At 43.1% G+C, this 21,688-nt stretch overlaps 1 protein-coding gene across 1 annotated transcript in view; it reads right to left on the minus strand.

The window, feature by feature from the left end:
- LOC139378802 (TNF superfamily member 10, like) overlaps positions 1–21,688 on the minus strand; it is a 73,049-nt gene that overhangs the window by 34,508 nt on the left and 16,853 nt on the right. The window contains exon 2 of the mRNA XM_071121319.1: positions 17,676–17,825. Within this exon, the coding sequence (XP_070977420.1) occupies positions 17,676–17,825 (150 nt within the window). The remainder of the gene's footprint in view (positions 1–17,675; positions 17,826–21,688) is intronic.

Below are 21,688 nucleotides of genomic sequence, written 5' to 3' on the forward strand. Positions count from 1 at the left end.
TTGTTTAAATGCCTTCCTAACCATCTTAAATAAGCATGCCCCCTTCAAGAAATGTAAAACCAGGAACAGATATAACCCTTGGTTCTCCCCAGACCTGACTGCCCTTAACCAACACAAAAACATCCTACGGCGTTCTGCATTAGCATCGAACAGCCCCCGTGATATGCAGATTTTCAGGGAAGCTAGAAACGATTATACACAGGCAGTTAGAAAAGCCAAGGCTAGCTTTTTCAAGCAGAAATTTGCTTCCTGCAACACTAACTCAAAAAAGTTCTGGGACACTGTAAAGTCCATGGAGAATAAGAACACCTCCTCCCAGCTACCCACTGCACTGAAGATAGGAAACACTGTCCCCACTGATAAATCCACTATAATTGAACATTTCAATAAGCATTTTTCTACGGCTGGCCATGCTTTCCACCTGGCTACCCCTACCAACAGCACTGCACCCCCCACAGCAACTCGCCCAAGACTTCCCCATTTCTTCTTCTCCCAAATCCAGTCAGATTATGTTCTGAAAGAGCTGCAAAATCTGGAGCCCTTACAAAATCTGGACCCTTTCTTTCTAAAATAATCTGTCGAAATTGTTGGCACCCCTATTACTAGCCTGTTCAACCTCTCTTTCGACACGAAAGAGATTCCCAAAGATTGGAAAGCAGCTGCGGTCATCCCCTTCTTCAAAGGGGGGGACACTCTTGACCCAAACTGCTACAGACCTATATCTATCCTACCCTGCCTTTCTAAGGTCTTTGAAAGCCAAGTCAACAAACAGATTACCGACCATTTCGAATCTCACCATACCCTCTCCGCTATGCAATCTGGTTTCAGAACTGGTCATGGGTGCACCTCAGCCACGCTCAAGGTCCTAAACAATATCTTAACCGCCATCGATAAGAAACATTACTGTGTAGCCGTGTCATTGATCTGGCAAAGGCTTTCGACTCTGTCAATCACCACATCCTCATCGGCAGACTCGACAGCCTTGGTTTCTCAAATGATTGCCTCGCCTGGTTCACCAACTACTTCTCTGATAGAGGTCCGCACTGAAGTGTGTCAAATCGGAGGGTCTGTTGTCCGGACCTCTGGCAGTCTCTATGGGGGTGCCACAGGGTTCAATTCTTGGACCGACTCTCTTCTCTGTATACATCAATGATGTCGCTCTTGCTTCTGGTGAGTCTCTGATCCACCTCTATGCAGACGACACCATTCTGTAAACTTCTGGCCCTTCTTTGGACACTGTGTTAACAACCCTCCATGCAAGCTTCAATGCCATACAACTCTCCTTCCGTAGTCTCCAATTGCTTTTAAATACAAGTAAAACTAAATGCATGCTCTTCAACCGATTGCTGCCTGCACCTGCCCGCCTGTCCAACATCACTACTCTGGACGGCTCTGACTTAGAATACGTGGACAACTACAAATACCTAGGTGTCTGGTTAGACTGTAAACTCTCCATCCAGCCCCTCATCAAACATCTCCAATCCAAAGTTACATCTAGAATTGGCTTCCTATTTCGCAACAAAGCATCCTTCACTCATGCTGCCAAACATACCCTTGTAAAACTGACCATCCTACCAATCCTCGACTTCGGCAATGTCATTTACATAATAGCCTCCAATACCCTACTCAACAAATTGGATGCAGTCTATCACAGTGCCATCTGTTTTGTCACCAAAGCCCCATATACTACCCACCATTGCGACCTGTACGCTCTCGTTGGCTGGCCCTCGCTTCATAATCGTCGCCAAACCCACTGGCTCCATGTCATCTACAAGACCCTGCTAGGTAAAGACCCCCTTATCTCAGCTCGCTGGTCACCATAGCATCACTCACCTGTAGCACGTGCTCCAGCAGGTATATCTCTCTGGTCACCCCCAAAGCCAATTATTTCTTTGGCCGACTCTCCTTCCAGTTCTCTGCTGCCAATGACTGGAACGAACTACAAAAATCTCTGAAACTGGAAACACTTATCTCCCTCACTAGCTTTAACACTGGAGTGATAAATGATAAGATGAACATGTGCAGGTAGAGATACTGGTGTGCAAAAGACCAACCCTCGCAAGGCTGCAGGCCCAGACGGCATCCCCAGCCGCGCCCTCAGAGCATGCGCAGACCAGCTGGCTGGTGTGTTTACGGACATATTCAATCAATCCCTATCCCAGTCTGTTGTTCCGACATGCTTCAAGAGGGCCACCATTGTTCCTGTTCAAAAGATAGCTAAGGTAACTGAGCTAAACGTCATCATGAAGAGCTTTGAGAGACTAGTCAAGGACCATATCACCTCCACCCTACCTGACACCCTAGACCCACTCCTATTTACTTACCGCCCAAATAGGTCCACAGACGATGCAATCTCAACCCCACTGCACACTGCCCTAACCCATCTGGACAAGAGGAATACCTATGTGAGAATGCTGTTCATCGACTACAGCTCGGCATTTAACACCATAGTGCCCTCCAAGCTCGTCATCAAGCTCGAGACCCTGGGTCTCGACCCCGCCCTGTGCAACTGGGTACTGGACTTCCTGACGGGCCGCCCCCAGGTGGTGAGGGTAGGCAACAACATTTCCACCCCGCTGATCCTCAACACTGGGGCCCCACAAGGGTGCGTTCTGAGCCCTCTCCTGTACTCCCTGTTCACCCACGACTGCGTGGCCACGCACGCCTCCAACTCAATCATCAAGTTTGCGGACGGCACAACAGTGTTAGGCTTGATTACCAACCATGACGAGACGGCCTACAGGGAGGAGGTGAGGGCCCTCGGAGTGTGGTGTCAGGAAAATAACCTCACACTCAACGTCAACAAAACTAAGGAGATGATTGTGGACTTCAGGAAACAGCAGAGGGAACAACATCGATGGAACAGTAGTGGAGAGGGTAGTAAGTTTTAAGTTCCTCGGCGTACACATCACAGACAAACTGAGTTGGTCCACCCACACACACAGCATCGTGAAGAAGGCGCAGCAGCGTCTCTTCAACCTCAGGAGGCTGAAGAAATTCGGCTTGTCACCTAAAGCACTCACAAACTTCTACAGATGCACAATCGAGAGCATCCTGGCGGGCTGTATCACCGCCGGGTACGGCAACTGCTCCGCCCACAACCGTAAGGCTCTCCAGAGGGTAGTGAGGTCTGCACAACGCATCACCGGGGGCAAACTACCTGCCCTCCAGGACACCTACACCACCCGATGTCACAGGAAGGCCATAAAGATCATCAAGGACAACAACCACCCGAGCCACTGCCTGTTCACCCCGCTATCATCCAGAAGGCGAGGTCAGTACAGGTGCATCAAAGCTGGGACCGAGAGACTGAAAAACAGCTTCTATCTCAAGGCCATCAGACTGTTAAACAGCCACCACTAACACTGAGTGGCTGCTGCCAACACACTGACTCAACTCCAGCCACTTTAATAATGCTACCTAATACAATGTTTAAATACCCTACATTATTCATCTCATATGTATATGTATATACTGTACTCTATATCATCTACTGCATCTTTATGTAATACATGTATCACTAGCCACTAACTATGCCACTTTGTTTACATACTCATCTCATATGTATATATTGCACTCAATACCATCTACTGTATCGTGCCTATGCCGCTCTGTACCATCACTCATTCATATATCTTTATGTACATATTCTTTATCCCCTTACACTTGTGTCTATAAGATAGAATTGTTAGCTAGATTACTTGTTGGTTATTACTGCATTGTCGGAACTAGAAGCACAAGCATTTCGCTACACTCGCATTAACATCTGCTAACCATGTGTATGTGACAAATAAAATGTGATTTGATTTGATTACAGGTCGCAGTGGTGGGTGGTATAAGGTGCTTTAGTAACAAAACGGATGGCAATGTGATAAACTGCATCCAGTTTGCTGAGTAGAGTATTGGAAGCTATTTTGTAGATGACATCGCCGAAGTCGAGGATCGGTAGGATAGTCAGTTTTACTAGGGTAAGTTTGGCGGCGTGAGTGAAGGAGGCTTTGTTGCGAAATAGAAAGCCGACTCTAGATTTGGTTTTGGATTGGAGATGTTTTATATGAGTCTGGAAGGAGAGATTGCAGTCTAGCCCGACACCTAGGTACTTATAGATGTCCACATATTCTAGGTCGGAACCATCCAGGGTGGTGATGCTAGTCGGGCGTGCGGGTGCAGGCAGCGAACGGTTGAAAAGCATGCATTTGGTTTTACTAGCGTTTAAGAGCAGGTGGAGGCCACGGAAGGAGTGTTGTATGGAATTGAAGCTCGTTTGGAGGTTAGATAGCACAGTGTCCAAGGAAGGGCCAGAAGTATACAGAATGGTGTCGTCTGCGTAGAGGTGGATCAGGGAATCGCCCTCAGCAAGAGCAACATCATTGATATATACAGAGAAAATATTTGGCCTGAGAATTGAGCCCTGTGGTACCCGCATAGAGACTGCCAGAGGACCGGACAACATGCCCTCCGATTTGACACACTGAACTCTGTCTGCAAAGTAGTTGGTGAACCAGGCAAGGCAGTCATTAGAAAAACCGAGGCTACTGAGTCTGCTGATAAGAATATGGTGATTGACAGAGTCGAAAGCCTTGGCCAGGTCGATGAAGACGGCTGCACAGTACTGTCTTTTATCGATGGCGGTTATGATATCGTTTAGTACCTTGAGCGTGGCTGAGGTGCTCTTGTGACCGGCTCGGAAACTGGATTACCTAGAAGGTACGGTGGGATTTGAGATGGTCAGTGATCTGTTTGTTGGCTTGGCTTTCGAAGACCTTAGATAGGCAGGGCAGGATGGATATAGGTCTGTAACAGTTTGGGTCCAGAGTGTCTCCCCCTTTGAAGAGGGGGATGACCGCGGCAGCTTTCCAATCCTTGGGGATCTCAGATGATACGAAGGAAGGTTGAACAGGCTGGTAATAGGGGTTGCGACAATGGCGGCGGACATTTTCAGAAATAGAGGGTCCAGATTGTCAAGCCCAACTGATTTGTATGGGTCCAGGTTTTGCAGCTCTTTCAGAACATCTGCTATCTGGATTTGGGTAAAGGAGAAGCTAGGGAGGCTTGGTCGACTAGATGTGGGGGGGGGCGGAGCTGTTGGCCGAGTATGGAGTAGCCAGGAGGAAAGCATGGCCAGCCGTTGAGAAATGCTCGTTGAAGTTTTCGATTATCACAGATTTATCGGTGGTGACCGTGTTACCTAGCCTCAGTGCAGTGGGAAGCTGGGAGGAGGTGCTCTTGTTCTCCATGGACTTTACAGTGTCCCAGAACTTTTGGGAGCTACAGAATGCAAATTTCTGCTTGAAAAAGCTGGCCTTTGCTTTCCTGACTGACTGCGTGTGTTGGTTCCTGACTTCCCTGAACAGTTGCATATCGCGGGGACTATTCGATGCTATTGCAGTCCACCACAGGATGTTTTTGTGCTGGTCGAGGGCAGTCAGGTCTGGAGTGAACCAAGGGCTATATCTGTTCTTAGTTCTGCATTTTTTGAACGGAGCATGCTTGTCTAAGATGGTGAGGAAGTTACTTTTAAAGAATGACGAGGCATCCTCAACTGACGGGATGAGATCAATATCCTTCCAGGATACCCGGGCCAGGTCGATTAGAAAGGCCTGCTCGCAGAATTTTTTTAGGGAGCGTTTGACAGTGATGAGGGGTGGTCGTTTGACCGCGGACTCGTAGCGGATACAGGAAATGAGGCAGTGATCGCTGAGATCCTGATTGAAGACAGCAGACGTGTATTTGGAGGGCAAGTTGGTCAGGATAATGTCTATTAGGCTGCCCATGTTTACGGATTTAGGGTTGTACCTGGTGGGTTCCTTGATGATTTGTGTGAGATTGAGGGCATCTAGCTTAGATTGTAGGACTGCTGGGGTGTTAAGCATATCCCAGTTTAGGTCACCTAACAGAACAAACTCTGAAGCTAGATGGGGGGCGATCAATTCACATTTGGTGTCCAGGACACAGCTGGGAGCTGAGGTGAGTCGGTAGCAGGCGGCAACAGTGAGAGACTTATTTCTGGAGAGATTATTTTTTTTAATTAGAAGTTCGAACTGTTTGGGCATAGACCTGGAAAGTATGACAGAACTTTGCAGGCTAACTCATCCCCCTTTGGCAGTTCTATCTTGACGTAAAGTGTTATAGTTGGGTATGGAAATCTCAGAATTTTTGGTGGCCTTGCTAAGCCAGGATTCAGACACGGCAAGGACATCAGGGTTGGCAGAGTGTGCTAAAGCAGTGAGTAAAACAAAATTTAGGTAGGAGGCTTCTGATGTTGACATGCATGAAACCAAAGCTTTTTCGATCACAGAAGTCAACAAATGAGGGTGCTTGGGGACATGCAGGGCCTGGGTTTACCTCCACATCACCGGAGGAACAGAGAAGGAATAGGATGAGGGTGCGGCTAAAGGCTATCAAAACTGATCGCCTAGAGCGTTGGGGACAAAGAATAGAAGGAGCAGATTTCTGGGTGTGGTAGAATATATTCAGGGCATATTGTGCAGACAGGGGTATGGTGGGGTGCGGGTACAGCGGAGGTAAGCACAGGCACTGGGTGATGATAAGAGAGGTTGTATCTCTGGACATGCTGGTTATAATGGGTGAGGTCACCACATGTGTGGGAGGTGGGACAAAGGAGGTATCAGAGGTATGAGGAGTGGAACTAGGGGCTCCATTGTAAACTAAAACAATGATAACTAACCTGAACAACAGTATACAAGGCATATTTATATTTGAGAGAGACATACCACAAGGCATAAAGTAATCACTGGTCTTGATTGGTAGAGCTAGCTAAAACAACAGGTGAGACAACAACAGCTAGTCAGCTAACACAAGAACAGCAGGTAAAATGGCGATGACTAGGCAGAGAGGGTCGGATTAACTACACACAGAGCCTGAGTTCGCGGCTGGGGCCGACAGATAAAACATAAATAAAACAGAATGGAGTACCGTGATTAATGGACTGTCCAGCAGGCATCAGCTATGTAGCCAAGTGTCCAGGGGGCAGCAGTAGATGGAACAGGGAAGCTGCCACTACGCTAGCGCGCGGGCGACACAGCGTTTAAAGTTAGTAGCCCGGGGGTGGTAGGGGGGTCTGCTCAGACAGAGGCCGGTTGAAGGCACAGCGGATGGAGTATTCGTCGGCAGACCAGACGTGGTGGTGCAGCGGGGCGCCGCGTCGACAGAGAATCCAAGCCAGATGGCAAAAGAGGCATTGTAGAATTTTGTTTGCTAGCCGGGAGATGTGCCTGGCTCACGGCTAACTGGTGCTAGCTTCGTGGCAGTGGTGTTAGCCACTATAGCCAATCGGTAGCAGAGGTGATCCGGTGCCAAGGTCCAGAGTTTACAGCAAGGATCCGGTGGAGTATTGGGCTCTAGCCGTGTATGAGTGGGGTTCGGGTGAACAGCTGAGTAGGCCGGGGGGTGGGCCTCAGGGATAGCGTCGGTACTGGCTGCCACGGAGGGTGCAGGCTAGCTGTGAAGATTAGAAGTAGTGGCCCAGGGATTACGGCAGGAATCCGGCGTTGTTGTGGAGAGACAGTCCGATACTGGTAGATTGGCGAGTGAATATCCAGGCTAAGAACAGGGCTGGTATCTGTGCAAGAAGGTAAAAGCCGCTAGCAGTGGCTAACAATGACTAAATAGCTTGTAGCTTGTGTTCTAAAGTAAAAAAAATAATAGCGATTCTGTATCACATTTGGGTGAGGCAGGTTACCAGAAGGTATAATCAAATTAAAAAGCGAAAAAGCGATTTAATTTTTTTTGGAAATATATACAAAAAATACGAAAAATACAAAAGTACATGAGAGGACGAACAAAACATGACTACACTGCTACGCCATCTTGGATATAATCATGTTGGAGGGTCATATCAGGATGAGCCTGCAGGAAGGGTTCCACATGAGGGAGGAGGATGTCTTCCCTGTAACGCACAGCATTGAGATTGCCTGCAACGACAACAAGCTCAATCCGATGATGCTGTGACACACCGCCCCACACCATGACAGAACCTCCACCTCCAAAATCGATCCTGTTCCAGAGTACAGGCCTCGGTGTAACTCTCATTCCTTCAACGATAAACACGAATCCGACCATCACCCCTGGTAAGACTAAACCGCGACTCGTCAGTGAAGAGCACTTTTTGCCAGCCCTGTCTGGTCCAGCAATGGTGGGTTTGTGCCCATAGGCAACGTTGTTGCCGGGGATGTCTGGTGAGGAGCTGCCTTTACAATAGGCCTACAAGCACTCAGTCCAGTCTCTCTCAGCCTATTGTGGACAGTCTGAGCACTGATGGAGGGATTGTGCGTTCCTGGTGTAACTCGGGCAGTTGTTGTTGCCATCCTGTACCTGTCTGTCCCACAGGTGTGATTTTTGGATGTACTGATGTTGTTACACGTGATCTACCACTGCGAGGACGATCAGCTGTCCATCCTGTTTCCCTGTAACGCTGTCTTAGGCGTCTCACATTGCAATTTTTTACCCTGGCCACATCTGCAGTCCTCATGCCTTCTTGCAGCATGCCTAAGGTACGTTCACGCAGATGAGTCAGTAGAAAGGTCTCTTTTGTGTCCTTAGTTTTCCGAACTGTGACCTTAATTGCCTACCGTCTGTAAACTGTTAGTGTCTTAATGACCGTTCCACAGGTACATGTTCATTAATTGATTATGGTTCATTGAACAAGCATGGGAAACGGTGTTGACCTCTTGAAGCTAGGGGGCACTATTTTTATGTTTGGAAAAACAACGTTCCCAAAGTAAACGGCCTATTTCTCAGGACCAGATGCATATAATTGACAGATTGGGATAGAAAACACTCAAAAGTTTCCAAAACTGTCAAAATATTGTCTGAGTATAACATAACTGATATTGCAGCTGAAACCCTGAGGAAAATCAAACCAGGAAGTGGCTTCTATTTTGAAAACTCCATGTTCCATAGCCTGCCTTTGCTCCATTTAAAGGGATATCAACCAGATTCCTTTTCCTATCGCTTCCTCAAGGTGTCAACAGTCTTTAGACATAGTTTCAGGCTTTTATTTTGAAAAATAAGCGAGAAAGATAACATTGCGTCATTGTATGGCCGGGTGCCAGCAACGTTTTGTTTGGCGCAACAGAGTTTGGGCAACCATTGCCTTTCCCTCTCCTACTGAAAAGAACAGTTGTGGTTGATATATTATCGATTATATATTTTAAAAACAACCTGAGGATTGATTATAAAAAATGTTTGACATGTTTCTATGGACATTACGGATATTATTTGGAATTTTCATCTGCGTTGTCGTGACTGCTCTTTCCTGTGGATTTCTGAATATAACGCGCCAAACAAACAGAGGTATTTTGGATATAAAATAATCTTTATGGAACAAAAGGTCTCGTGAGTCTCGTGAGTGAAAACATCCGAAGATCAAAGGTAAATTATTAATTTGATTGCTTTTCTGATTTTCGTGACCAAGCTACTTGATGCTTGTTGTACATCATGTTTTGTCGAGCGATCGATAAACTTACACAAACGCTTGGATTGCTTTCGCTGTAAAGCATATTTTCTGACACGACAGGTGGATTAACAAAAGGCTAAACTGTGTTTTGCTATTTTGCACTTGTGATTTCATGAATATAACTATTTTTAGTAATATTATTTGAATGTGGCGCTATGCAATTCAGCGGTTGTTGATGACAATTATCCCGCTACAGGGATGGGTAGCGTCAAGAAGTTAAAACACTTCACAATGAAGATCTGTGAAGTTATTTGGATTTTTACAAATGATCTATGAAAGACAGGGTCCATAAAAAGGGACATTTCTTTTCATGCTGAGTATATATTAATCATATATTGAACTGCATCCATCTATTCTGACAACAATGTTTTACTGTACGTCATGGAATTTTTTGTCAAATAGAACCTATTTTTAAAACCTCTTATGAAGTTAGTTTTGAAGCATAAACTGGGAATTTGATATTTTTAACAAATATTATAAATGTCTGTTTCATATCTGCAAAGTAGTTAACACGCTGTCAGTTCCACTTTAAGGGCGTTGCATAGAGCCCTTAAACGTTCCTTAGGTAAGGGCATAATGTCAAATGTGCAATGAGATGGCAGAATTCAGATATGACCTCATTGTTTTGGCACTATCCACTGAGTTTGTAAACTAAGGAGCGCGACATGGTTCAATGTGCCAATAAATCAGCACAAAATACCTTTTCGGTTTTTCACACTGCCTGCGTCTTGAAGCTAAAATTGGGATCATGTATTCTCAGCTAATGTCCTTATGAAAAAATAGTAACGGAGAGCAATGTACAATACAGTTTTCAAGAGGGGAATTATGATTTTACAAGTACCTACTTTTCTTCTCCAAGAACTTGGGCTACAATACAGTGCGTGCAGTCAGGCAGATGTTCATTCTGAAAGAGACATTGTGTAGCCTCAGGGGGTTCACTTTGGACAAGCTCAGTCTCATACATCGCTAATCCAAGTCAATTAAGAGGCACATACATTCACATGCACACGCGTGCATGCACAAACAAATATACACATGCACACTATCCAAGTAAATTTACACCACAAGAAATAAGACATTCCATTTCTATTGCAACTGGCGACAGGACTGGCATAGAACAATTGTATAATTGTGGTGGAACGGTGACTGTCAGAGTGTGTGTGTCTGTATTGAAGCGGAGAAGTAAGGAAATGAGGGGGATGCAGAAATAATCAGACACCACACAGATGGGGAATGCCTGTGGTGGTGTCTGTGTTAAGGTAGTGTGTGATAAAGACTATGACTCATCATTAAACTCACTGACTCAGTAGAAATCAAGGTAATCTGAACCAAAAGCAGACCTATGTGACCCAGGGTCCATATGTATCAAGCACCTGATTAGGACTGCTGATCTAGGATCTGCCTGTCCATGTAATGTTTTTCATTGTGATCTAAAGGGCAAAACTGATCTCCGATACAGATGGCCCGAGATCAATGTGACTCATTGTACTACCAGAGATGGCTGATTTAGGTTGTGTTGATCTATGATGGTAAGACTCTGAATGGTGCCCCATATTTTAGGGGCAAGGGAGCTCAACCGAGTGTGTAGTTACGTGTGTATGTGTGGCTTTTGACTGTGTGTGCGCGCATGTTCACATGTACATGTTACGTGGGTGTTGAAAACCCCATTAAATGGAAGACACCATATAGCTTTATGAAGGATCCCTTAACATGACAGAGACAGAACTAAATCCAAACACTTTAACCCAATGCTATCAAACCCAATGCGCTCCTCACAGTAAATTTGTGATCTGATTTTTACACCCACAGTGTTAAATGTAACACTTTCTTAGAAATGATATGTGACCATGTCATACACTGTGAAACTAACACTTTTCAAAGTGTTGATACCAACACCCCAAGAGTCTTGGGTACATAATACCATGGGTGTTATACATTTCAAATCATTGGAGCTGATGCTGTTACACTTTCTCAGTGTTAGGGAATCAAAAAATGTGATGTTACAGTAACTATATATGGGGGTGTTGTTTTAACACTGTAGGGTGTAAATTTGCATTTATTTCCTAAGGTGCCTTTAGAGTGAATTTTAGAGGTACCAGTACCACCCATGACTATGTTTGCTAGTGACAGAGACATGATTGTTGCATTTGATGGCTTTCAACCTGTAGCCTTAACCAAGTTAGTGCCTAAGTGAATATTTTATCATAAATATTTTATTATTTATGACAATACATTTTCCTTTTTTTTCCCATCTTTTTTGTTCTTTTACAATGGGATACTTTGACAGCCTAGCTTTACCCTAACACAGTTGTTTGACACTTCTGGTTTGCAGGCCACATCAGCAAGTCACATTATACTGGCTGAGAAAGTGTCACAGTGGGGCAAAAAAGTATTTAGTCAGCCACCAATTGTGCAAGTTCTCCCACTTAAAAATATGAGAGGCCTGTAATTTTCATCATAAGTACACTTCAACTATGACAGACAAAATGAGAAGAAAAGAAATCCAGAAAATCACATTGTAGGATTTTTAATTTATTTATTTGCAAATTGTGGTGGAAAATAATGTGTACTTAACCATAAACATCAATGCCCTTCTTAAAATCAATACACAAGTATATATTTTTAAACCTGCATATTTAGCTAAAAGAAATCCAGGTTAGCAGGCAATATTAACCAGGTGAAATTGTGTCACTTCTCTTGCGTTCACTGCACGCAAAGTCAGGGTATATGCAACAGTTTGGGCCGCCTGGCTCTTTGCAAACTAATTTGCCAGAATTTTACGTAATTATGACATAACATTGAAGGTTGTGCAAAGTAACAGGAATATTTAGACTCATGGATGCCACCCGTTAGATAAAATACGGAACGGAATAAACGTTTTGTTTTCGAGGTGATAGTTTCCGGATTTGACCTAAGGCTCGAATTTCTGCGTGTTTATTATAGTTAAGTCTATGATTTGATATTTGATAGAGCAGTCTGACTGAGGAGTGGTAGGCAGCTGCAGGCTCGTAATAGTCAAAGGTATACGGTTTAGAGAGAAATAGTCGACGCGTTATAATTCCTGTAATAACTTGCGGCTGAACTTGAAAGGGGTTCCTTCGTTACTTTACCGTTCATGTCTTCCATAGAGAATGTCTTGATCTACTTCAAATAAGGTCTGTGTTTCGTGCAGGCTTAAACCACCTCGCCGTTTTGAAACCTGTGTAAATCTCACAAGGATAAGGTAACGTTTGTCAAAATATTTTCATAAATCCACTCTACAATTTTTTTTATCCTCGCTTATATTTAGCCAATATTGATCAGAGTTACCTTGTCCTATGGATATCTACACAGTTAAAAAATTGGCAAGGTGGTGTAAGCCTACACGAAACACAGACCTTATTTTAAGTGAATCGAAAAATATCCTATGGAATAAATGAACGAAGGAACCGCTTTTCAGATTTTGCTAGGTGTCATGGGAATTATGACTCGCACTTTGGTAGTCAATTCTTACCATGTCCATTATTAAAATAGGATTTCCTGCATATAGAAATTACAGTTTTTGTTTTCAACATTCATCACAGGTAACTTAAACTCAATTTTTATTCAAACAGTTGAGAGTATTTGTCTCCTAAGCAGACTCAGTATCATTGTCACTTCAGAGCTGTGTGTGTGTTTTACAGATGGCAGAGAAAAGCAGAGCACCAGTGTGGGACAATTTCATGGAATTGGCACCAGGGAAAGCAAGGTGTCTTATTTATTTATTTTTGGAAAAATAACGTTCCCAAAGTAAATGGCTATTTTTTAGGACCAGATAATAGAATATGCATATAATTGACAGCTTAGGATAGAAAACACTCTAAAGTTTCGAAAACTGTAAAAATATTGTCTGTGAGTATAACAGAACTGATATTGCAGGCGAAAGCCTGAGAAAAATCCAATCAGGAAGTGACTCTTATTTAGAAACCTCTGTGTTCCTATGCGTCCCTATTGAGCAGTGAAAGGGATATCAACCAGATTCCCCTTTCTATGGCTTCCCTAATGTGTCTAGTGTCACAAGACATAGTTTCAGGCTTTTATTTTGAAAAATGAGCGTGAGCGACAACATTGCGTCAGTGGTCAGCTGGTGTCTCTCAGAGTGATTTGTGCGTAATAGACAAATGCGGCCATTGTTTCTCTCGCTCCTACTAAGAAGCCAACTGACCTGGTTGATATATTATCTAATAGATATTTGAAAAACACCTTGAGGATTGATTATAAAAAACGTTTGCCATGTTTCTGTCGATATTATGGATCTAATTTGGAATATTTTTCGGCGTTGTGGTGACCGCAATTTCCGGGCGATTTCTCAGCCAAACGTGAAGAACAAACGGAGCTATTTCGCCTACAAAAATAATATTTTGGGAAAAAATGAACTTTGGCTGTCTACCTGGGAGTCTCGTGAGTGAAAACATCCGAAGTTCATCAAAGGTAAACTATTTAATTTGATTGCTTTTCTGATTTCCGTGACAAGGTTGCCTGCTGCTAGCAAGGCATAATGCTATGCTAGGCTATGATAAACTTACACAAATGCTTGTCTAGCGTTGGCTGTAAAGCATATTTTGAAAATCTGAGATGACAGGGTAATTAATAAAAGGCTAAGAGCTGTGTTCCAATATATTTCACTTGTGATTTTCATGAATAGGAAGATTTATGTCCGTTGCGTTATGCTAATTAGTGTCAGATGATGACAACGGTCCCATGCACGGGATGGAGTGTCAATACAGGTTAAAAAGTACCTACAAATATTCCAATTTATTTTATTAAAAAACTTCAAAGAAATCGTTTCAATGGTATGAAAAAACATCCGTGGCTTTTTCCAAATACCCCGGTATACCGTATATACTTTCGTAATAGTTTCTGAATGCACTGTATATATTTACACATAGACTCTGTCCTAACATTTCTATATTTCTTAATTCCATTCTTTTACTTATAGATGTGTGTACTATTGTGTAATGTTAGATAGAAAAACAAGCATTTCACTACACCAGCAGTAACATCTGCAAAATACAAAGCACGTGTAAGCAACCAATAACTGTTGATTTATGTGATAATGAGGTCATTTATTTTTCAAAATCAAAGAGTTAATGTAAATTAACTCAACACAGTCAAGTTAGTGGTGATTCCACTGTGATTCAAATAAAACTTAATTTATTCACTGCAGGTGGTGTCGATTTCAATCCCACTGGTGGAAACCCCACTAGAATCAACACTCAAAACCCTTTTACCCTAACACTTAGATTTAACACCCGTAAATTTGCTGAGCACTCACACAGAATGGAATGTATGTAGAGAACCTTCATGCTGACAGCCAGTGGAATGTTCCCTGAACACCAGTGTTCTTCAAATAAATAGTGGATTGGTCAGCCAATCTGCACCTAGTATTTGGCTCGTCAGTTGTACAATGTATAATTTTTTAACTATTTATCGTTTCAATGTCACACACACACGGGGCACATTGGCTTCCTCAGACCAATCCACTATTTATTTTTAGAACACAGGTGTGAATCTATATGATTATTTTACAGTCCTTCGACTTGGCCGCACAATAGAACTCTGGCGTGATAGAATTCAAAAATAATATTTTTTTTTACAGGTGATGACAAAGGCATAAAATGAATGCCAAGCGTCAGGTCTGGAGGAAACCTGGCACCATCCCTACGGTGAAGCATGGTGGTGGCAGCATCATGCTGTGGGAGATATTTTCAACGGCAGGGACTGGGAGACTAGTCAGGATCAAGGGATAGATGAACGGAGAAAAGTAGAGAGATCCTTGACGAAATCCTGCTCCAGAGCGCTCAGGACCTCAGAAGGTGAACATTTGCCCTAGTCTAACAGTACAACTAGCCTAAGCACATAGCCAAGACAACACAGGAGTGGCTTCGGGACAAGTCTCTGAATATCCTTGAGTCACTCAGCCAAAGCCCAGACTTGAACCCCCCCAGATCGAACATCTCTGGAGAGACCTGAAAATATCTGTGCAGCGACACTCCCCATCCAGCCTGACAGCGCTTAAGAGGATCTGCAGAGAATGCGAGAAACTCCCCAAATACAGGTGTGCCAAGCTTGTAGCGTCATACCTAAGAAAACATGACGCTGTAATCGCTGCCAAAGGTTCTTCAACAAAGTACTGAGTAAAGAGTCTGAATACTTGTGTTATTTCTTTTTTTCTTTCTCAAAAACATTTCTTAAACCTGTTTTTGCTTTGTTATTATGGGGTATTGTGTGTAGACTGATAAGAAAAAACATTTAAGATTAATTTTAGAACAAGTCTGTAAACTAACAAAATGTGGAAAAAGTCGAGGGGTCACACGTACTCATACTTTCCAAATGCACTGTACCAAGGTATACTGCTTTGAATATGGAATCTCCTCTCAGCTAACCATTCTATTGGCTAGCTATTGGGATGTCCATACACAAGCCTTTAGGCAAAAGTAGTACTTGATTTATTATAAACTGGGTGATTCGAGCCCTGAATGTTGATTGGGTATGACAAAATATTACTTTTTACTCTTCTTATTACATTGATAACCAGTTTATAATGGCAATAAGGCACCTCAGGGGTTTGTGGTATACCAATACCAATATGGCCAATATACCACAGCCCCTTGGGCCTTATTGCTTAACTATCTACTGTAGGGATAGGGGACATAAAACATCTGTAGGGATAGGGGGCATAGCCTATATCTGTGAGGTCTTACCTTAGAGATGTATGTATGCCTTGATACCCTTGGCCAGTTTGACGCAGGGCCCTACATTGTCCTCAAAACTATGAAATAACACATATGGAATCATGTAGTAACTAAAAAAAGTGTTAAACAAATGAAGATATATTTGAGATTCTTCAAAGTAGACACCCTTTGCCTTTATGACAGCTTTGCACACTCTTGGCATTCTCTCAACCAGCTTCATGGAGGTAGTTACCTGGAATGCATTTCAATTAACCATTGTGTGTTGTTCAGGTCTGTGGGACCAATTTTCAATGTTTACTAAAGTAAAAAGTTTTTTTCAACCTGAGACGTCAATGCGGGAAATTCCAATAACTTTGAACATTTCTTCAAGTGCAGTCACAAAAACCATTCAAATGCTATGGTGAAATTGGCTCTCATGAGGACCGCCACAGGAAAGGAAGACCCAGAGGTATCTCTGCAGCAGAAGATAAGTTTATTAGACTTACCAGCCTCAGAAATTGCAGCCCAAATAAATGCTTCACAGTTCAAGTTAGACACATCTCAACATCAACTGTTCAGAGGAGACTGCATGAATTCGATTTGCTGCAAAGAAACCACCAATAAAGGACCAATAAAAAGAAGAGACTTGCTTGGGCCAAGAAACACGAGCAATGGACATTAGACCAGTGGAAATATGTCCTTTGGTCTGATGAGTCCAAATTTGAGATTTTTGGATCCAACAGCCATGTCTTTGTGAGAAGCAGAGTAGGTGAACGGATTAGCTCTGCATGTGTGGTTCCCAACGTGAAGCATGGAGGAGGTGGTGTGATGGTGTGGGTGTGCTTTGCTGGTGACACGGTCTGTGATTTATTTAGAATTCAAGGCAAACCTTAGCAGTATGGCTACCACAGATTTCTGCAGTGATACACCATCCCATCTGGTTTGGGCTTAGTGGGACTATCCTTTGCTTTCAACAGGACAATGACCCATCACACATCCAGGATGTATAAGGGCTATCTGACAATGGAAGGAGAGTGATGGAGTGCTGGCCTCCACAATCACCCGACCTCAACCCAATTGAGATGGTTTGGGATGAGTTGGACTGCATAGTTAAGGAAAAGCAGCCAACAAGTGATCAGCATATGTCGGAATTCCTTCAAGAATGTTGGAAAAGCATTCCAGGTGAAGCTGGTTTAGAGAATGCAGAGCGTGTGCAAAGCTGTCATCAAGGCAAAGGGTAGAAGAATCTCAAATATATTTTGATGTATTTAACACTTGTTTGGTTACTACTTGATTCCATATATGTTATTTCATAGTTTTGATGTTATTCTACAATGTAGAAAATAGTAAAAATAAAGAAAAATCCTTGAATGAGTAGGTGTGTCCAAACTTTTGACTGGTACTGTAGGTCTTGATGCCCTCGGCCAGTTTGATGCAGGGTCCTATTGTAGTGCACTATCCAGGGAATAGGTTGCCATTGAGCACTACATTTGTGTTATTCTTACCTTAGAGATGTAAGCCTTGATGCCCTCGGCCAGTTTGATGCAGGGCTCTCCAAACAGCTGAGCCAGGTTCTCTGGGATGTCTTGGTCTTTATCCAGAGCATTTAACAGACTGAGACACTTCAGCTCCTCTGTTACACCCTGGCTACGCACCTACAGGGAGGAAATAAAATAAAAACTTGGGTTACGAGAGATAGTGTTATAGTGTTATAAGCGTACGTAGCAGTAACAAAGCATTTGGCAGACTGATACACTTCAACTGCTCTGTAACGCCCTGGCGTTTAAAAAAAAAAGAAGTTTATTTAACCTGGCAAGTCAGTTAAGAACAAATTCTTATCTAGGAACAGTGGGTTGTGGCCTTGTTCAGAGGCAGACAGATTTTTAGCTTGTCAGCTCAGGGATTCGATCTAGTAACCTTTCGGTTACTGGCCCAACGCTCTAACCACTAGGCAACCTGCCGCCCCAAAATCACCTGACCTCAAATCCGTGAATCGAGCCTTCATGGTCGAATTGCTGCAAAGAAACCACTACTAAACGACACCAATAAGAAGAGACTTGCTTGGGCCAAGAAACTCGAGCAATGGACATTAGACCAGTGGAAATACGTCCTTTGGTCTGATGAGTCCAAATTTGAGATTTTTGGTTCCAAACGCCATGTCTTTGTGAGACGCAGAGTAGATGAACAGATAATCTCCACATATGTGGTTCCACCGTGAAGCATGGAGGAGGTGTGATGGTGCTTTGCTGGTGACACTGTCTGTGATTTATTTACAATTCAAGGCAAACTTTAGCAGCATGGCTACCACAGCACCCTGCAGCGATACGCCATCACATCTGGTTTGCGCTTAGTGGGACTCTCACAGGGAAGGAACAAAGAAAACATATTTTCGGAGAGGTAGTGTAAGTGTTATAAGTGTGACATATGGCATTCATAGGTACTTTGAATGTCACAATCAATGAGAGATTGCGTCGATGATGGCAGACCAACAGCAAGATGAGAACAAGATTGTAATAAAGGATCGGTCATTTTATGAATGTTAGTGCTTTCATTATGTCTGGAATGTGTCATCCTTAACAACAGTTTCAATGTCATTCACAGACTGCTTAACTAGCGGTTGGGTTCTCCTGGAATGAACTCGAACATACACCCATATCCCAGATATCTAATAGGCCAATAAACCAACCACTCCTCCAGGGCACACAGGAAATACTCAAATTTCTCTCCTTTCTTCCTCTCTATTGGTCTTTCTCTCCATCTGAGACTCAGACTCATTCTATCCCCCACTCAGATCCCTGCAGTTAATTTTTGTATTACGTTTGAGTCTGTGTGTAATTTGTGTGTAATTGAGTGTGTGTGTAATTTGTGGCCAGGGGTACGGAACTGCTCAGCATCACGTTTGGGGGGGGTTGTACTATTGACCCTTTAACAAGGCCCAACAGGGGTATGACTGCGGTGTGTGCGCATGCGAGCATACAGTATATGTGTCTGTATGTGGGATATTGCTGACGTTTGAATGGTTCTCTATCCTCCTAATAAAGGGGGAGTGAGGGAGGAGAGGGGGACATGGGAGTGATTCCTCACGAAACCCAATCAAGAACAAAAAAGACCTATGGATTATATTTCATGAAAATTCCCCAAATCATGATTAGTACTTGTTGACATACAGTGGGGCAAAATAGTATTTAGTCAGCCACAAATTGTGCAAGTTCTCCCACTTAAAAAGATGAGAGGCGCCTGTAATTTTCAGACAAAATTAGATTTTTTTTTCTCCAGAAAATCACATTGTAGGATTTTTAATGAATTTATTTGCAAATTATGGTGTAAAGTAAGTAGTTGGTCAATAACAAAAGTTTCTCAATACTTTGTTATATACCCTTTGTTGGCAATGACAGAGGTCAAATGTTTTCTGTAAGTCTTCACAAGGTTTTCACACACTGTTGCTGGTATTTTGGTCCATTCCTCCATGCAGATCTCCTCTAGAGCAGTGATGTTTTGGGGCTGTTGCTGGGCAACACAGACTTTCAACTCCCTCCAAAGACTTTCTATGGGGTTGAGATCTGGAGACTGGCTAGGCCACTCCAGGACCTTGAAATGCTTCTTACGAAGCCACTCCTTCGTTGCCCGGGCGGTGTGTTTGGGATCATTGTCATGCTGAAAGACCCAGCCACGTTTCATCTTCAATGCCCTTGCTGATGGAAGGAGGTTTTCACTCAAAATCTCACGATACATGGCCCCATTCTTTCCTTTACACGGATCAGTCATCCTGGTCCCTTTGCAGAAAAACAGCCCCAAAGCATGATGTTTCCACCCCCCATGCTTCACAGTAGGTATTGTGTTCTTTGGATGCAACTCAGCATTCTTTGTCCTCCAAACACGACGAGTTGAGTTTTTACCAAAAAGTTATATTTTGGTTTCATCTGACCATATGACATTCTCCCAATCTTCTTCTGGATCATCCAAATGCTCACTAGCAAACTTCAGACGGGCCTGGACATGTACTGGCTTAAGCAGGGGGACACGTCTGGCACTGCAGGATTTGAGTCCCTGGCGGCATAGTGTATTACTGATGGTAGGCTTTGTTACTTTGGTCCCAGCTCTCTGCAGGTCATTCACTAGGTCCCCCTGTATGGTTCTAGGATTTTTGCTCACCGTTCTTGTGATCATTTTGACCCCATGGGCTGAGATCTTGCGTGGAGCCCCAGATCGAGGGAGATTATCAGTGGTCTTGTATGTCTTCCATTTCCTAATAATTGCTCCCACAGCTGATTTCTTCAAACCAAGCTGCTTACCTATTGCAGATTCAGTCTTCTCAGCCTGGTGCAGGTCTACAATTTTGTTTCTGGTGTCCTTTGACAGCTCTTTGGTCTTGGCCATAGTGGAGTTTGGAGTGTGACTGTTTGAGGTTGTGGACAGGTGTCTTTTACACTGATAACAAGTTCAAACAGGTGCCATTAATACAGGTAACGAGTGGAGGACAGAGGAGCCTCTTAAAGAATAAGTTACAGGTCTGTGAGAGCCAGAAATCTTGCTTGTTTGTAGGTGACCAAATACTTATTTTCCACCATAATTTGCAAATAAATTCATAAAAAATCCTACAATGTGATTTTCGGGATTTTTTCCCCTCATTTTGTCTGTCATAGTTGAAGTGTACCTATGATGAAAATTACAGGCCTCTCTCATCTTTAAGTGGGATAACTTGCACAATTGGTGGCTGACTAAATACAGTATATACAGTGGGGCAAAAAAAGTATCTAAACGCATAATTGGGAAATAATTGATAAAAATGTGTATATTTATGACATTTTGGCCTTTCCAGGACTCCATAATGTTTCATCTGTTTTGATTTCAAGAAAATGTTTTATTTTACATTAATTTGACGCGTACCAAAACAGGGTGGGATCATTCTACAGTGGTCCCTGCAGAGTACACTCAAACCACAGTGACTAGAATGTATTAAGAACGTCCAGCTTCAATTGACCCAACAGTCAGCGTTTGAGCTGGCAACACTGTTTTTTACAAACATTTTGCGCAAACAGTCCTTACAAATGTGACCATTTTATTTTTGGATGCAATGTTCAGACATCCACAGACGTGGCGACAGCATAACACAATCATCCAAACAGTAAAATGTAGGCCACATTAGTCCTAGTGCTAACTGAGGAAAGATTTACTTAACACAAGCGGTCATATTCAACTAACTCTCGGCTGACAGAAACCATAATATTAATTAGACAATAGAAATTACGGGTGAGCTTACCATTGATCAAAATCATTTCATATAACTCTTTCCAAAAATAGAAAGTAATCCGATGGGTAGTTTGTGGACACCGCCATGTTTCATTTTTCTGTTCAACCAAAGATAAGATGAGACTAGATGAGTTTGATCTGTTTGCAGTATGCATGTTGAAGGGGGTGTGTCGTCTACCATCACTCACTTCCCATCATTCACTTCCGGAAGTTTACTCAAAAGATGAGTGAACCATCCCTCACCTAATTTTGTTATAACATCTTTGGT

The sequence above is a fragment of the Oncorhynchus clarkii genome, chromosome 21, assembly GCF_045791955.1.
Source record: "Oncorhynchus clarkii lewisi isolate Uvic-CL-2024 chromosome 21, UVic_Ocla_1.0, whole genome shotgun sequence".
NCBI lineage: Eukaryota > Metazoa > Chordata > Actinopteri > Salmoniformes > Salmonidae > Oncorhynchus > Oncorhynchus clarkii.